This window comes from Calliopsis andreniformis, chromosome 6, assembly GCF_051401765.1.
Source record: "Calliopsis andreniformis isolate RMS-2024a chromosome 6, iyCalAndr_principal, whole genome shotgun sequence".
In the NCBI taxonomy this organism is placed as follows: Eukaryota; Metazoa; Arthropoda; class Insecta; order Hymenoptera; family Andrenidae; genus Calliopsis; species Calliopsis andreniformis.
This window is the reverse complement of record NC_135067.1, coordinates 8,076,989-8,095,333: the sequence shown is the minus strand read 5'-3', so window position 1 is coordinate 8,095,333 and position 18,345 is coordinate 8,076,989. Positions and strand designations below refer to the sequence as shown.

General features: G+C 33.7%; 1 protein-coding gene and 1 long non-coding RNA gene across 3 annotated transcripts; both read left to right on the top strand.

Annotated features, from left to right (window-relative positions):
• The first annotated feature begins 142 nt into the window (after positions 1 to 142).
• On the top strand, positions 143 to 1,253 carry LOC143180687 (uncharacterized). The gene is made up of 2 exons (XR_013002165.1): positions 143 to 599; positions 796 to 1,253. It is a non-coding gene; the product is annotated as an uncharacterized LOC143180687 (long non-coding RNA).
• A 9,476-nt stretch (positions 1,254 to 10,729) lies between these two features.
• On the top strand, positions 10,730 to 18,254 carry LOC143180272 (facilitated trehalose transporter Tret1). Of its 2 annotated transcripts, XM_076379882.1 has the most exons (3): positions 10,730 to 11,075; positions 15,912 to 16,023; positions 16,543 to 18,254. In XM_076379882.1, exons 1-3 carry the CDS (start codon positions 11,052 to 11,054, stop codon positions 17,973 to 17,975), a joined length of 1,569 nt encoding a protein of 522 aa, XP_076235997.1. In that variant the 5' UTR covers positions 10,730 to 11,051; the 3' UTR covers positions 17,976 to 18,254. The 2 variants fall into 2 exon arrangements, with proteins under 2 accessions (XP_076235997.1, XP_076235998.1); XM_076379883.1 differs by lacking the exon at positions 15,912 to 16,023 and having other exon boundaries at positions 10,731 to 11,075.
• The last annotated feature ends 91 nt before the right edge of the window (positions 18,255 to 18,345 follow it).

Here is an 18,345-nt window from a genome sequence, read left to right as displayed (position 1 = left end):
GTTCCTTCTAACATGTAACGTTATGTAATTAATAATAGATTTTAACTCTCACATTACCCTATTTCCCTTATACTAAAGTAATTTTGTCAGTTGCCTGCAACTGACAATAAAATGATCGTTCATTTACATGACATGTTTAAAAAGGGATTTTCTATGGTTCATATTTAAATTACAGTATATGTATTGATTTTTATAACTGAATAGCCATTGTAGTTCTGCACGATTGTTTCAGTTTTTTAAATTGCATATACTCAAAAATAGAAATGCAGGATCTTGAAATATAACAACGTTAGCAAGATATTTTTTTGTAATTTGTAGATGAACCAATCAGTTAGTTTCACACGTTGAAGTAGTGGTTTTATAGCTTTTCGTTCCAACTAATTTAATTCAAGGGCTACCCACCCAAATTGTCAGACATTGTTTATACATATAGGCTATTATTAAAAAATGCTAGTATGCACGACACTCGCGGTTACTTACCTGCTCCCCGCTACCCAGCAACCATTTCCTTCGTGCTCCGATTGAAGAGTAGGAAAGGTCGTCATTTTATCGGCGGCTGTCGGAGAGTTCGGACGCATTAAAAACTTATTAAAACAACAGTAAGTATTTATACAATTTATTAACAAAATGCACTGTGTGTACTATGATAAAAATTTGTTTGCTTTCTAAGAAGAAAAAACTTGACATAACTGGTTTTTGTTACGTGTTCGTTAATTGTAATGAGAATGAGTACCATTAATGTCTACAATATATAAAGTACAAATCATTGCTATAACTTTTATTCTTCTTTCTCAGAATGTAAGCAGACACAAATGAAGACATCACATTTATATCAAGTCTTCGTTGGCACTTGTTGTGGCAAAGTGACAGTACGACTACAATTGAAGGAACAGGAAATATGACTGTAAATTAATTTGCGTATGCCTGAGTGCTGATCACGACTTGCGTGGCCGCTATAATATACACTATACAATATGCAGTGGCAATTACTCATCTTCAACTTCCCAAACGTGATCAACACATTTTCATGATTACCCACGGAGCTTGAAAAATGAAGAACGAACTGCACATTTTCCAAATTTATTGTAACATTTAAACAATTAATGACGAATTTTAATAATAAATTAAGTAAGTTAAAATTGATATTTCCACTACATACACAAAACATCATACTTTCTGTATAGACAACATTATCTACAACAATTGTGTAAACTCTCTACTACTTTACAAAAATAAAGAATGCTATACTAACAACAATCTTCGTTTACTTCATTTCTTAAAACACATTCATAACACAATCCTCTACTCCCATCCGAAGATACCTTATTCTTATTGAAAACTATCGTTTATCGAAAATTACAAAATACCACTCCACGTATCATGTTCCCCTGATATCTTTACCAATGTTGGCCAAAAATTAAAGTTACATACTGGCAAACATCAAGAACTCGAGATACCTCTTTCGGTATCATGTTCACCTGATACTTACCTTTAATTTTGCCAAAAGCCCAATTACATATTGGTAAGTAATAAGAATTCGGAATACTTCTTTCGGCATCATGTTCTCCTGATACTTATCTCAGTTTTGGCCAAAGCCGAACTACATATTGGTAAGTATTAAGAACTCGAGATACCTCTTTTACTATCATGTTCTCCTGATACTTACCTATAATTCAGACAAAAGCCAAAATACATATTGGTAAGTAATAAGAATTCGGGATACCTCTTTTGCTATCATGTTCTCCTGATACTTACCATTAATTTCGGCAAAAGCCAAATTAGATATTGGTAAGTAATAAGAATTCGCGATACCTCTTTCGCTATCATGTTCTCCTGATACTTACCTATAATTCTGACAAAAGCCAAATTACATATTGGTAAGTAATAAGAATTCGGAATACTTCTTTCGGCATCATGTACCCCTGATACTTATCTCAGTTTTGGCCAAAGCCGAACTACATATTGGTAAGCATTAAGAACTCGAGATACCTCTTTCACTATCATGTTCTCCTGATACTTAACTATAATTCAGACAAAAGCCAAAATACATATTGGTAAGTAATAAGAATTCGGGATACCTTTTTCGGTATCATGTTCTCCTGATACTTACCTTTAACTTCGGCAAAAGCCAAATTACATATTGGTAAGTAATATGAATTTCGGGATACCTCTTTCGGTATCATGTTCTCCTGATACTTACCTATAATTTCGGCAAAAGCGAAATTACATATTGGTAAGTTATAAGAATTTCGGGATACCTCTTTCGCTATCATGTTCTCCTGATACTTACCTATAATTTCGGCAAAAGCGAAATTACATATTGGTAAGTAATAAGAATTTCGGGATACCTCTTTTGCTATCATGTTCTCCTGATACTTAACTTCAATTTCGGCAAACGCCAAATTAGATATTGGTAAGTAATAAGAATTCGGGATACCTCTTTCGGTATCATGTTCTCCTGATACTTACCTATAATTTCGGCAAAAGCGAAATTACATATCGGTACGTAATAAGAATTCGGGATACCTCTTTCGGTATCATGTTCTCCTGATACTTACCTATAATTTCGGCAAAAGCGAAATTACATATTGGTAAGTTATAAGAATTTCGGGATACCTCTTTCGCTATCATGTTCTCCTGATACTTACCTATAATTTCGGCAAAAGCGAAATTACATATTGGTAAGTAATAAGAATTTCGGGATACCTCTTTTGCTATCATGTTCTCCTGATACTTAACTTCAATTTCGGGAAAAGCCAAATTAGATATTGGTAAGTAATAAGAATTCGGGATACCTCTTTCGGTATCATGTTCTCCTGATACTTACCTTTAATTTCGGCAAAAGCCAAATTACATATTGGTAAGTAATAAGAACTTCGGGATACCTCTTTCGCTATCATGTTCTCCTGATACTTCCCTATAATTTCGGCAAAAGCGAAATTACATATCGGTAAGTAATAAGAATTCGGGATACCTCTTTCGGTATCATGTTCTCCTGATACTTACCTTTAATTTCGGCAAAAGCCAAATTAGATATTGGTAAGTAATAAGAATTCGGGATACCTCTTACGGTATCATGTTCTCCTGATACTTACCTATAATTTCGGCAAAAGCGAAATTACATATCGGTAAGTAATATGAATTTCGGGATACCTATTTCGCTATCATGTTCTCCTGATACTTACCTATAATTTCGGCAAAAGCGAAATTACATATTGGTAAGTTATAAGAATTTCGGGATACCTCTTTCGCTATCATGTTCTCCTGATACTTACCTATAATTTCGGCAAAAGCGAAATTACATATTGGTAAGTAATAAGAATTTCGGGATACCTCTTTTGCTATCATGTTCTCCTGATACTTAACTTCAATTTCGGCAAACGCCAAATTAGATATTGGTAAGTAATAAGAATTCGGGATACCTCTTTCGGTATCATGTTCTCCTGATACTTACCTATAATTTCGGCAAAAGCGAAATTACATATCGGTACGTAATAAGAATTCGGGATACCTCTTTCGGTATCATGTTCTCCTGATACTTACCTATAATTTCGGCAAAAGCGAAATTACATATTGGTAAGTTATAAGAATTTCGGGATACCTCTTTCGCTATCATGTTCTCCTGATACTTACCTATAATTTCGGCAAAAGCGAAATTACATATTGGTAAGTAATAAGAATTTCGGGATACCTCTTTTGCTATCATGTTCTCCTGATACTTAACTTCAATTTCGGGAAAAGCCAAATTAGATATTGGTAAGTAATAAGAATTCGGGATACCTCTTTCGGTATCATGTTCTCCTGATACTTACCTTTAATTTCGGCAAAAGCCAAATTACATATTGGTAAGTAATAAGAATTTCGGGATACCTCTTTCGCTATCATGTTCTCCTGATACTTCCCTATAATTTCGGCAAAAGCGAAATTACATATCGGTAAGTAATAAGAATTCGGGATACCTCTTTCGGTATCATGTTCTCCTGATACTTACCTTTAATTTCGGCAAAAGCCAAATTAGATATTGGTAAGTAATAAGAATTCGGGATACCTCTTTCGGTATCATGTTCTCCTGATACTTACCTATAATTTCGGCAAAAGCGACATTACATATTGGTAAGTAATTAGAATTTCGGATACCTCTTTCGCTATCATGTTCTCCTGATACTTACCTATAATTTCGGCAAAAGCGAAATTACATATTGGTAAGTAATAAGAATTCGGGATACCTCTTTCGGTATCATGTTCTCCTGATACTTACCTATAATTTCGGCAAAAGCGAAATTACATATTGGTAAGTAATAAGAATTCGGGATACCTCTTTCGGTATCATGTTCTCCTGATACTTACCTTTAATTTCGGCAAAAGCCAAATTACATATTGGTAAGTAATAAGAATTTCGGGATACCTCTTTCGCTATCATGTTCTCCTGATACTTCCCTATAATTTCGGCAAAAGCGAAATTACATATCGGTAAGTAATAAGAATTCGGGATACCTCTTTCGGTATCATGTTCTCCTGATACTTACCTTTAATTTCGGCAAAAGCCAAATTAGATATTGGTAAGTAATAAGAATTCGGGATACCTCTTTCGGTATCGTGTTCTCCTGATACTTACCTTTAATTTCGGCAAAAGCCAAATTACATATTGGAAAGCAATATGAATTTCGGGATACCTCTTTCGCTATCATGTTCTCCTGATACTTACCTTTAATTTCGGCAAAAGCCAAATTACATATTGGTAAGTAATAAGAATTTCGGGATACCTCTTTCGCTATCATGTTCTCCTGATACTTACCTATAATTTCGGCAAAAGCGAAATTACATATTGGTAACTAATAAGAATTTCGGGATACCTCTTTTGCTATCATGTTCTCCTGATACTTAACTTCAATTTCGGCAAAAGTCAAATTAGATATTGGTAAGTAATAAGAATTCGGGATACCTCTTACGGTATCATGTTCTCCTGATACTTACCTATAATTTCGGCAAGAGCGAAATTACATATTGGAAAGCAATATGAATTTCGGGATACCTCTTTCGCTATCATGTTCTCCTGATACTTACCTTTAATTTCGGCAAAAGCCAAATTACATATTGGTAAGTAATAAGAATTTCGGGATACCTCTTTCGCTATCATGTTCTCCTGATACTTACCTATAATTTCGGCAAAAGCGAAATTACATATTGGTAAGTAATAAGAATTTCGGGATACCTCTTTTGCTATCATGTTCTCCTGATACTTAACTTCAATTTCGGCAAAAGTCAAATTAGATATTGGTAAGTAATAAGAATTCGGGATACCTCTTACGGTATCATGTTCTCCTGATACTTACCTATAATTTCGGCAAGAGCGAAATTACATATCGGTAAGTAATAAGAATTTCGGGATACCTCTTTCGCTATCATGTTCTCCTGATACTTAACTTCAATTTCGGCAAAAGTCAAATTAGATATTGGTAAGTAATAAGAATTCGGGATACCTCTTACGGTATCATGTTCTCCTGATACTTACCTATAATTTCGGCAAGAGCGAAATTACATATCGGTAAGTAATAAGAATTTCGGGATACCTCTTTCGCTATCATGTTCTCCTGATACTTACCTTTAATTTCGGCAAAAGCCAAATTACATATTGGTAAGTAATAAGAATTTCGGGATACCTCTTTCGCTATCATGTTCTCCTGATACTTACCTATAATTTCGGCAAAAGCGAAATTACATATTGGTAAGTAATAAGAATTTCGGGATACCTCTTTTGCTATCATGTTCTCCTGATACTTAACTTCAATTTCGGCAAAAGCCAAATTAGATATTGGTAAGTAATAAGAATTCGGGATACCTCTTACGGTATCATGTTCTCCTGATACTTACCTATAATTTCGGCAAAAGCGAAATTACATATCGGTAAGTAATATGAATTTCGGGATACCTATTTCGCTATCATGTTCTCCTGACACTTACCTATAATTTCGGCAAAAGCGAAATTACATATTGGTAAGTAATAAGAATTTCGGGATACCTCTTTTGCTATCATGTTCTCCTGATACTTAACTTCAATTTCGGCAAAAGTCAAATTAGATATTGGTAAGTAATAAGAATTCGGGATACCTCTTACGGTATCATGTTCTCCTGATACTTACCTATAATTTCGGCAAGAGCGAAATTACATATCGGTAAGTAATAAGAATTCGGGATACCTCTTGCGGTATCATGTTCTCCTGATACTTACCTTTAATTTCGGCAAAAGCCAAATTAGATATTGGTAAGTAATAAGAATTCGGGATACCTCTTTCGCTATCATGTTCTCCTGATACTTACCTATAATTTCGGCAAAAGCGAAATTACATATTGGTAAGTAATAAGAATTTCGGGATACCTCTTTTGCTATCATGTTCTCCTGATACTTAACTTCAATTTCGGCAAACGCCAAATTAGATATTGGTAAGTAATAAGAATTCGGGATACCTCTTTCGGTATCATGTTCTCCTGATACTTACCTATAATTTCGGCAAAAGCGAAATTACATATCGGTAAATAATAAGAATTCGGGATACCTCTTTCGGTATCATGTTCTCCTGATACTTACCTTTAATTTCGGCAAAAGCCAAATTACATATTGGTAAGTAATATGAATTTCGGGATACCTCTTTCGCTATCATGTTCTCCTGATACTTACCTATAATTTCGGCAAAAGCGAAATTACATATTGGTAAGTAATAAGAATTTCGGGATACCTCTTTTGCTATCATGTTCTCCTGATACTTAACTTCAATTTCGGCAAAAGCCAAATTAGATATTGGTAAGTAATAAGAATTCGGGATACCTCTTTCGGTATCATGTTCTCCTGATACTTACCTTTAATTTCGGCAAAAGCCAAATTACATATTGGTAAGTAATATGAATTTCGGGATACCTCTTTCGCTATCATGTTCTCCTGATACTTACCTATAATTTCGACAAAAGCGAAATTACATATTGGTAAGTAATTAGAATTTCGGATACCTCTTTCGCTATCATGTTCTCCTGATACTTACCTATAATTCTGACAAAAGCCAAAATACATATTGGCAAGTAATAAGAATTCGGGATACCTCTTTCGGTATCATGTTCTCCTGATACTTACCTATAATTTCGGCAAAAGCGAAATTACATATCGGTAGGTAATAAGAATTCGGGATACCTCTTTCGGTATCATGTTCTCCTGATACTTACCTTTAATTTCGGCAAAAGCCAAATTACATATTGGTAAGTAATAAGAATTTCGGGATACCTCTTTCGCTATCATGTTCTCCTGATACTTACCTATAATTTCGGCAAAAGCGAAATTACATATTGGTAAGTAATAAGAATTTCGGGATACCTCTTTTGCTATCATGTTCTCCTGATACTTAACTTCAATTTCGGCAAAAGCCAAATTAGATATTGGTAAGTATTGAGAATTCGGGATACCTCTTTCGGTATCATGTTCTCCTGATACTTATCTTAGTTTTGGCCAAAGCCGAGGTACATATTGGCGAAGTATTAAGAACTCAAGATATCTCTTTCGCTATTATGTTCTCCTGATACTTACCTTAATTTTTGCCAAAAGCTAATGTTACGCATTGGCAAATACGTAAAGAACTTGAGATACCTCTTTTGGTAATATGTCCTCCTGATACTGTTGCTCAGTTCGGCCGCAAAATAAAATTTTGGCAGTAATAAAAGTTTGTATAAAGAGAATATAATATCGAAGAAGCTCTTTTCTTGGAAGTAGGTTTTTATTATGTAATTATCCATAATAGTTGCAATTTATAAATCTTTATTACACAATAGTTATGATGGATTACGTAAATCACTGAATGCATATATTTGTTCTTACTGTGTTTTTATTATTATTACTCAAATAGCACAATATAAATAGTACACAGGTAGATTTTTAACTTATTGCTAGAAATACGGATGCGTGAGAGAAATTGTCAGTGTTCTCTCTAAAAATACGCAAAGTTTTGTAGTTTATTTTATTGACGAACCTAGACGAATTGTGATTTTAACCTAGTCGAAGCAGAGACAATGATGGAGCAAAGGTTGAATTTTCGGTAAAAATTTTCGAGGGATTATTCGACAATATCGAGGTTCATCGCCGCAGTATCATGCTGCGATTACGATTACACAGATACAATATGTAGGAAGGTAGTCGCCTAATCAAAGACGATAAAGAAACGCAAGGAAAACAAACGAGAAAAATTCTACAAAGGATCACGTAAGAATTATGCATTAAATTTAAAATTACATATATAGACATAAACTTACTTATGATTAGGTTCTTAAACCTGACAAGGACACTTGATGATATCCCTCGGTGGATGTTGTATTTTGCGATGTATTAATCAGACATGTAGTCTGACCATTGATCAAGGATGACGCACTCTCAAAGAAAGAACTTTTCGACACGAATCAGGGGAAAGTAACATAGAAACTAACTGAAGACCACCACGATGTACACCCTTTGAAATCTCAGGAGCGACTGAGGAGCGCGCCGAACGCTCAGGGTATTTATGCCTTTTTGAGGGCAGGCAGATAAACCGGTTAATTTACGACTAAATACTTGTCTTTTCCGGTAAAATAATAATAGTGGCAATAATTTATGATATTCAAATTAGATAGATAAATATTGAAAAGGTCTTCTTCTTCTTCACGATTAATATCGTGAATTAAGAGAATATAAGTGAGAATTAATGTAAGTCAAAGTATTATAATATTCCAAAAGCAAATCGGATATATTCAAGCTACTCCGGTTCTTGAAGTTACGATGTTAAGATCTACTTGCTTGTTTTAACTACTTGACAGTTTTAATGACCTCGGGGATAACAGGGCATGGTGGTGTAAGTGATGCGGATGCACTACTACACATGACTGAACTATATGTACGTGTAAGTGTATTGTTCCTTTGGTACTGCTAAAAACCGACATCAAGTAAAAGCATTTTATGGCCCTGAAAATTTTGTTGGTATCGAGCATCTTTAGATTCTTCTGATTCTATTCTATGCCTATGTCTAATTCACTTTATTTTAAATAGATGAATTTATACTATCTAATTTACTAAATTTCAACTAAAGGTAAACTTTTATTTTTGGAACTATTTTATCGAGCATCACTCCATTTGTAAAAGGTGTCTCGTAATTGGTGGTAAAGGAGAATACAGTCCTTTTATATTTGATTTCGTTTTCAAGGAAACTTATTTCAAGTTTTAGTCGGTTACAACTGCATCAAAGCATGCATGTATGTACATACGTACAATTCGGAGTACTTGTGGGATACAAAGAGGCAAGGGGAATGCTCCTCACTTTCAGACAGGGTCGCGGTCTAACTATAATTGTTCCCCTTCGGTACTTAAAAGAGCAGATATGTACCTTAGTGCACTTGCACTTGGCCAAAATTTAAATCCAATATTCTCCAAAATAAAGCCTATTATGAACAAATTTTATTTTTTAGTTTTAACTTACTTTTTCACGTAGAATCGCCATCGTCCTAGTTATGTTAAATTACAAATTAGACCCAATTGTATAAACACTTAAATTTATATAAATATAAACAACATTAATAATTTGCAATCTAAACAAATCTCAAGTTGATCGAAATCTGTGTTAATGAAAGTCAAGTTCTAATTGTTAAATTGATTTACTTTTTAATCTTATACATATGTATCGTACACGCAGACTTTATGGTCGTTTTTCATAAACAAGTTATTTTCGTTTTATTTAATAATGAAAAGTAACTGACTATTTTTAACAGAAAAATACAATATATTCGAATTTATGTAATTTATGAAAATTTATTGCATGCCTTTATCATGCAATAGTGCATACGTACACGGTAAACAGTAAAATCCAATTTTCTCGAAAAAGTAAACTCATGGTGCAAATTCAGTTCACACTTTTCATTTATTTTTACACTAGGAATACTTAGTACATTTACCTTTCCATTTTACTATAGTTTTAGATATACGTGCTTGTGTAGAAATATAACATAATAAAATTACTAGATACTATAGATAATAATAAATAATAATAAATAATAGAGCATTATACTTTTCCATAGTTTAACTCTATAAACTATTATTCTACACTGAAAAAAAGACTAATTATAAAGACCATATTTTCCGAAAATTAAGAAACCTCACAAATATTTAGCAATGTAAAATTACAAAATGGACTCAAATAGAAAGTCCAACGAGCTAACACTTCTCTATTCTAATCTACGTACTCTACTATAAATAAATTACGCAAGATAAAAAATGATTATCAACATTAACAGCAATCTCCTTCTTATAACCTAATTAAACCAACTATAATCTATTTGTTTCGAAGTTTATTCAACCAAAGTTCAGTTGCACTACATTAACCAGCGATTAAAATTAGTATCAGTATCACAGTTCCTCTACAACATAATCTTCGTTACTCCACGACCAACTGACTCTCTTCTAACAAAAGTTCAAGAACAACCACCGACCGCAGACAAAATCTGTAAACGTTAAACCACGTCTAACGCCAGTAAATAAAAGCCTCAGTTAAAACTCGTTATCGCTTAATGGGACTCTTGCATTATCAGCTCGTAAATATCTCTCAGTTGGTGTTATCGATGGAAAGAGTCAGAGTTCTTTAAATACGATGAAACGTCGAGGAACGGCACGTGAGTAGCGTGACTTCAGGTACAGTGTGTACCGCGAATCGCGAACTCAGAAGTTCGTGTTCTTTCGTCGGAAGAGCACGTTGTCTCAGCTAGTGGATCTACCCCGTTTATTGAATGAAACGTTTATAAATGTAACCAGCGGAGGGGGGAGAGCTATTAAAGCAACATTGAGAGGCGTTCTGAAAAAGAGAAAGGGGAAAGGGAAGCAAGTGTCGTGAAAATGTGCATCGCGAAACACAGTGTTCGAAACAGTGCACTTTCCTCCGTCGTGCAGACACCCAATGCCAGATTTTAGAATTCGATCTTGTTGAATTTATCGAAAGCACGACCTCTTATCGTGATCCACCTTCGACGATTCTACTGCGCGAAGGAAGGGACTTATAATGACAGGGACTGTGGAAACTTCGGTAAGTATGGCCGAGAGTGTCATTTCATTTTATTGTTTGTTTTAGTTTTCACACAATTAGCGCGTTCTGTTCGGGATACAGTTAGGTTAAGTTGCTGAACACGAGGTCGCGTGCTGAAGGAAAATATCGTCTGTGAAAGTACAGTTACGTGTATGCGTTGAGACCACGAGTGCGTGCGAGTGTGTAACACAGTTTGGTACACTCATTCTTTTTAGCTTTTTTATGATGAACTTGTCGTTGGCTTTATTTTCGAAGGTTTTGTAATTATGTTTGTGGTATTCATCGATATTTTGAAGAATATTCACGCTTTTGTGGACAGATCTGATCGTGCACTTCTCTGAAGAATTTGAAATAAAGGGACTTTGATGGTAACATTGGTAACAATGATTACGTGAAGTTAGAAGATTGTTCGATTTGAGATTGAAGAATAGTAATTTTTAGAAAATGGGAGGAGATACGATTAACCTCTAAAAATGAGAACAGAAAATTATAGTTATGAGTATATTGTCTATTTTAATGATACTGTTATTTTATTAAAAGTGTGTTAAACATAGTTTAAAAAAATAATTTGATTCTACAATGATAGAAGTTATTTTCCTTTTCCAGTGAATGCAAATTATAAATGAAATGAACTTCTAATGAAAAATTTCTTTAGTTTCGAATTTTACGTTAAGAGGTTAATAGCATCCATGCTATTGTTACGATTTCAATTTTTTTTTTAAATGTATTAAAATTACAAAGTGGTGGAAATAAAGTATTATAAGTTCATATAAACTTTAAATTGCTCAATTTCTTTTCCTAAATGCTTCATTTCGTCTTTTCGTGCCACGACGGAAAAGGAAGTGTGCAGTCACGTGGTCCAGCTACAGCGCATGCGGAAATGTACTAAAAAGTTTCGTATATAATAATTAATAAATCCTATGATTTTGAGAATTACGATCAATTTTTCTGCCTTCGATATGCGTTATAGCAATTTGCAAGATAAGCTAAGATTTTTCGCTGTGACATTACGTAGTTTCGTGCATCCGATATGAGAATATTAAGTTTCACTCTTGAAAGACAAAAATATACGTAATGTGTGTATATTTATATCAGAAACCGCATCGTGTGTGATACAGAGTGGTTTGTTTGTTACTAAGCAGTCACATGCAACTTCTTTTATTTCATTTTTCTTCTTTCTTCGTTTCAAATTTATTTTTATTTGCATGATATAAATCTTTCTGCAGCATTTATAGAATACCAAAAAGCGAACTTAAGATTTTAAGAATGTATAGAATTCAAAAGAGAAAGTCAAAATTGCACAGTCAATGTGGACCCGAAATTCAATTCTATTAGTTTAAATTACAATACCTTGTTTCGATAGCACAATTTATGTGGGGAAATAAAATAATGTTTAAGTAACTGTGAAACACAATGACTCGTAATTTTTATACATATTAATTGTTGCAATTGCATACATATATTAATTTTTGCAAATGTACTGATAATTATTTATTGTTTGTTTCATAACAAAAATTGGATATGTTACTTATCTATAATTTATTTACTACTGAAAAAGTTAACGATAAATTTAGCTTCGTTACATTCCTACCTTAGACCAATTTCATAATTACCTGCGAAAATAATGTATTTTTAATGGAAAGCTATTAAGGGATGCTAAAGCTGTAGATATTGTACAGTAAAAATAAAAATCTGAAATGAATCGTAAATTTTACGAATATTTGTATTAAAAGAATCTTGCGAGAAGAATATAAGAGAATTTAATTATCAAAAAAGTGTGTGTGTGTTCTAGAGTGAAAAGAGATCTTATTCACTATACAGAGTGACTCCGAATTTTTGATACAGTCCGAAAATAATTCTCAGAACTAGTTGTCTTCAGAAGACAAAATTATATAAGTTATACAAGTACACATTCTCAAAAGAATTTATATCGTGATACTGAAGGCTACAAAATGGAATCTGTATATTTCGTAAAAAGAGACTGAATTAAGAAACTTGTCCTATCAAAATGAGAATATGAGAAAATGCAGGACTATTATATAAATTTTAGGTTTCAAACATCGAATGTCAATATTTCAATAATAAAAATATATAATCTACACAGTTTTGCTTTACAATCATAGGAATACGAAAAAATTAGCCAAAAATGTAGACTAACATCTTTTCCTACAAATTATGAACAGAAAAGTGTCGCATATATTTTACGATCATTGTATTAATAAAGAAAAATAAATTACAAACTGTTTCTTCGAAAATATTTTGTTAATTTATTAATAATTAAAAATCATATTTAGAGCATCATAAAGGGTAAATGTTTAAAAAAATATGCTATAAGTGCACTTATTACGCGATTCATTAGCTATTAATAGTAGAGACATTCGAGTATTGCAACTTTTTAAACAGCATAATTTAAGATACTCCATTGACATGTTAAATGAATCGTGAAACAGTATACCAGCTGTTACTCTCAATCGAGTTTGGAATGAGTTACTTAACGCGTTTAACAATGGTGATGAAGTTGAATCTATTAGGATAATAGAATCTAATATGCAATAGGTAATCTTGTAGGCGTGCCACGATTGAAAGACTGTAAACCTAGCATCAATCAAATATCTATTTGCCCTCTCTGTTGTCCAAAGAGTCCAAAGTGACGTTATCTAAATCTACCTCATTGATTTTTATTATCTACTCTAGATAAACTTTCTCACCTCTCTTATCACTTCTCTTTCCACACTATTTTCATTAACAACTACCATGCACCCCACTACTGAAATTTGATAAAAAATCGGTTTTCTATAGCTGTAAAACTGAAAATTTTCTCTTCATGCTGAAAAAAATTGATACTTTTAATAAATTATATTAATTACAAATTGCGTTACAATTTTTAGTTAACCCTCTATAACCTCAATTTTTTTAATAAGTAAGAAAAATTATTTTATCTGGAACTAGCACGTATTGACTTCCAAATTTTAATTAACAAACAATTTGCAAATTTTACTGTTTTTCTTATTAAAAAAAAGACGTGTAACTTTATTTATATGCAAAAAAACAGAAACGCCACCTAGTGGCCTATAAATGAAATAAGATCAATATACGAGTATGAGATTTCAAAATCACATTATAGAGAGTTAAAAGCAATTATTATACTTAATTTTTATTCTTTGCAGATACTGTGCATCTTTTCTGAGTTCTCATCCCTAACACGTGCTTCATAAGTCATGTATTCATAAGTCATTTTTCACAAGCATAAAAATACAAGTAGAAAAATGCCATCTGTTTTGAATACAAAATATACTGCATCCATTTCTCAGGAGACACAAGTTCAAGAGAAAATAAAGAGAAGTTCTAATGCCTTCATGTTAGTTACTTGAAGACACCGTTATCGGTGAAGACGACTAATTAGCAACTCGTTATGAAGCAGTTATGCTTCCTAGGTTCTGTTAGCGAGAGAGTTAGTCAGTATGTCACGAATTGACAATAAACGAAGATCAAGTGCAATTAAGCTCTAATTAGCAACAAGGGCAATCAAGCTATTACATTGTAACATCGAACGTTTGTCGGTGTGTATCAATAATAAGGGTTTGCAAAAATTACCAATCATTTATTGGGTAATTATTGCCCATATTGTGCAATAATTAAAGTTGTGGAGAAGATTGTGTTTTAGGTGCTACACCCTAAAAATCTTGAATCTTATTTTTTATTTTATTATACGGAGAAGGTGGAGCAATTTACGAAATTGGAATCAGAGATGGCTTTCGTTTACGCATACAATAATTTAGGTTTCTAGATATTTAGACAATGTATGTATATAAGAAAATTGATGTAAGACCTTACAAATGAGTCTATAGAAAATTATTTATAGATTCATAGTTCTCGAATTAGGGAGGCATCTTTCATGAGTCCTCAATTCCATCGTAAGACTTAGCAAGAAGTCGGTAAAGAAGAAATTTTCAAATTTCTGTCTTTCGTAAATTATAATTTTTTATAAGTACATATAAAATTAGAGAAGCACAAAAAGAATTAAAAAATTAGTGTCGTATATTCGAAATACTATCTATTTTATGATCTTGTACAAATCGTAGTTTCATTTTCTTCAGTAAGAGAAGTGTGTATTAGAAATTCGTAGTAGTGTTTCAAATTAAGAAATAACAGACATAAACTTAATCTATGAATACTGTAAAATTATACAAGACGTGTGGAATATTTTTCTACAAAAATCTATTAAATAAAAAAATTGTTTCAGAGACTGCAGATATGAAAAATGAAAAGAGACCTCAATGTTCTTACTTAATTTTATGTGAGTGTAACCGATTTATGTTTGTACTTACGTAATTTTTGTAAGGGTGTGTATGTGTGTATTATTTGTTCGTATTCCTTTACTTTATAAAAATTTGTAATTATAAAAATACTGGTAAGTTTACAAATAAATGTACATTGATCATTTAATTAGTGTACCTAAATGGAGCCACAAGCAGATAACGAAGGAAAGATAATTCTTTACAATTCCCAATACGTTTTCGAAATCGAAACTGTGTTACTAATAAATTGAAAAATTGTTTGATAAGAATTAAAATAAAAATAATCTTATTTGGGTTACTTAAACTCAAGTATAATTAAAATAATGAAGTTTGTACGTCCACTTACTCTTCTATCAAATAATCTCAAATCAAATTCGATAATCACTGAACCGAGATTAATACTATTTTTATTTTAAAATTCATATTTTCTAAAGAAATATTTACAGTTTTGAAAGTAGTTAATATTAAACAAATTAAAGCATTTGGTGCAACACTTTTAAGCTTATTTCTATTCTTAAAAATTTCGTTTTTGTCTCAGATTGACCCAGGACAGGAAGAATCGCAAGTGAACAACATGCCACCATACACAATAGAGGAGAAATATTCCAAAAACAATAGAATATTGCGGCAATGGCTAGCATGCATCTCCGGTTAGTCTTCTATTCTCCATCAACAAAAATCTTCTATACTTCCGTCATATCAAAAAATATCAAGTTTATTTTTTATTATTATAATGTCCTAAATAAATTCAAGTAAACCCAATATATGCTCCATATACATTGTCACAATTTTCATTTTTAATCCACTGAAGAAGTAAAATCTTATTGAAATTTTGATAAACCATCCTCATCAATATACATTTCAAACGATTAAGAGTACGTATGATTTAATTTTATTTTCTTATCGTAGAAATTTTGATAAAACAGTGTTAGACACAGGAATGGTATAAAACCTGTTGCTGGATGACGTCACGAAACAGAGAAAAAATTCTCTCTCTACCTTGTGACGTCATCGAGCAGCAGGTTTCATACTATCCCTGGTCAGGCATATTGTGTCTCAAAATGCACACAACAAGTAATCTCACTCTATACACAAAGCTACAAGACAAACATAGAAATCTTGCACACTAAATAAAGTAATAAAATAATGTCAAATCTCTTACCTTTCAGCAACCCTTTCCATGGTGGCCGTTGGCACAGTGTACGGATGGACTACGACTTCTCTTTCACGATTAACATCAGGAGGTGACGACGTGCCATTGAAAGTAACAGACGACGAAAGCTCCTGGATCGTCTCCTTAACAATAGTTGGATCCACGATCGGTCCCTTCCTGGGAGTCTTCCTATCAGACAGATTTGGCCGCAAACGTTGCCTGATGTTCTCCAGTGCTTTCTTCATCGCTGGTTGGATCATCATCCTAGCTGCTAACACCATAGTAGAATTCTACGTTTCCCGAGTAATCCTCGGCATAGGCGTTGGCATATCCTACACAACGAATCCTATGTACGTCACAGAAGTAGCCGACATCAAGATCAGAGGTGCTGTTGGTACTTTAATAGCGGTTAATGTCTTCACTGGGTCCCTATTAACCTGCAGCATTGGACCCTGGGTATCTTTCCACACTTTAGTATGGATTCTCTTAACAATACCTATCATATTCGTCCTGTGTTTCATGTGGTTCCCTGAGAGTCCCTATTTCCTGATAGCCAGAGGCCGCAGAGTGGAAGCTTGCAAGTCTTTACTGTTCTTCAAGAATATCCAAGACTCCAATGAGACGAAGAAAGAGTTGAACTTGATATTGCGTGGTATGTCGAGGGAGGATGCGGACAAAGGACGACTGACGACGAACTCGACCCAAAGCATGGACATGTCCAAACAAACGTGGAGAGTCAGGCTACGAATGCTGTTGTTACGGAGTAACGTGAAGGCATTGAGCATTGTTATTGGTCTGGTCGCTGCACAGCAACTTAGCGGGAACTTCAGCACCATGCAATATTTACAAGTCCTCTTCAACAAAGCAGACGTTGGTATCGATTCCAACGCGGCGACTATCGTAGTTTTGGGAGTGGGACTCATCTCGGGTAGTCTAGCTACTGCAACTGTGGAAGGCGCTGGCAGAAGGCTACTACTAATTGTTTCAACCTTGGGATCGGCTATCACTTTGGCCATTCTTGCAGTTTATCTTATGCTCGATGCAAAAGAAGTCGACGTTTCTGCAGTCAACCTTCTTCCCATTATCGATGTAATTATCTTCCAAGTGGCTTATCAAATAGGTTTGGGCACATTAACTAATGCCCTTATTGGAGAATTATTCGCCACTGAAGTGAAAGGTGTCGCGGGTGCCATTGTCACAATTGTCGATGGACTCCTTGGCTTTGCTGTCTCGAAGCTGTACCAAGTTATTGGAGACAGTCTTGGATTGCATACTGTTTACTACTTCTTCTCGGCGTCTTGTTTCCTAGCTTTCTTGATGGTGTTGTTCTTTGTACCGGAAACTAAAGGCAGGACGTATTACGAAATTCAAATGTTGCTAGGAGCGAGGAAGATTAATGAAGAATGTTCTAATGGGAGAGTACAAAGCAAGAGAAATAGTTTAGTATGACACGAGGAATTGCACCGTTGCCACTTAACACGGTGCTTGCTTTCAGTGAACTGCTTGCTGTCCTTCGCTCAAAATTTTGTAAACATTGGGTGGGACGAAATAGTCTTTCGTGCTATTGTGACCCTTGAAGCATTTAGTGCGCACGCGTATGTTATTCCATTTATTTGCCTGTGTTGCCGAAAAGGAAGATTGAATGACAGCAGTCACTTTTTCATTTGTATGTTCAATATTTTGTTGCGTATTGAGTGTTGTAAAATAAAGAAGCATTTCATAAAAGTTTTAGTATTGTCTTTGTTATACCCCCTTTTACCTGCATTTAAATCTTAATGTTTATTTTAGAAACTGATTCAAATTATTATGTGTCTGTTTT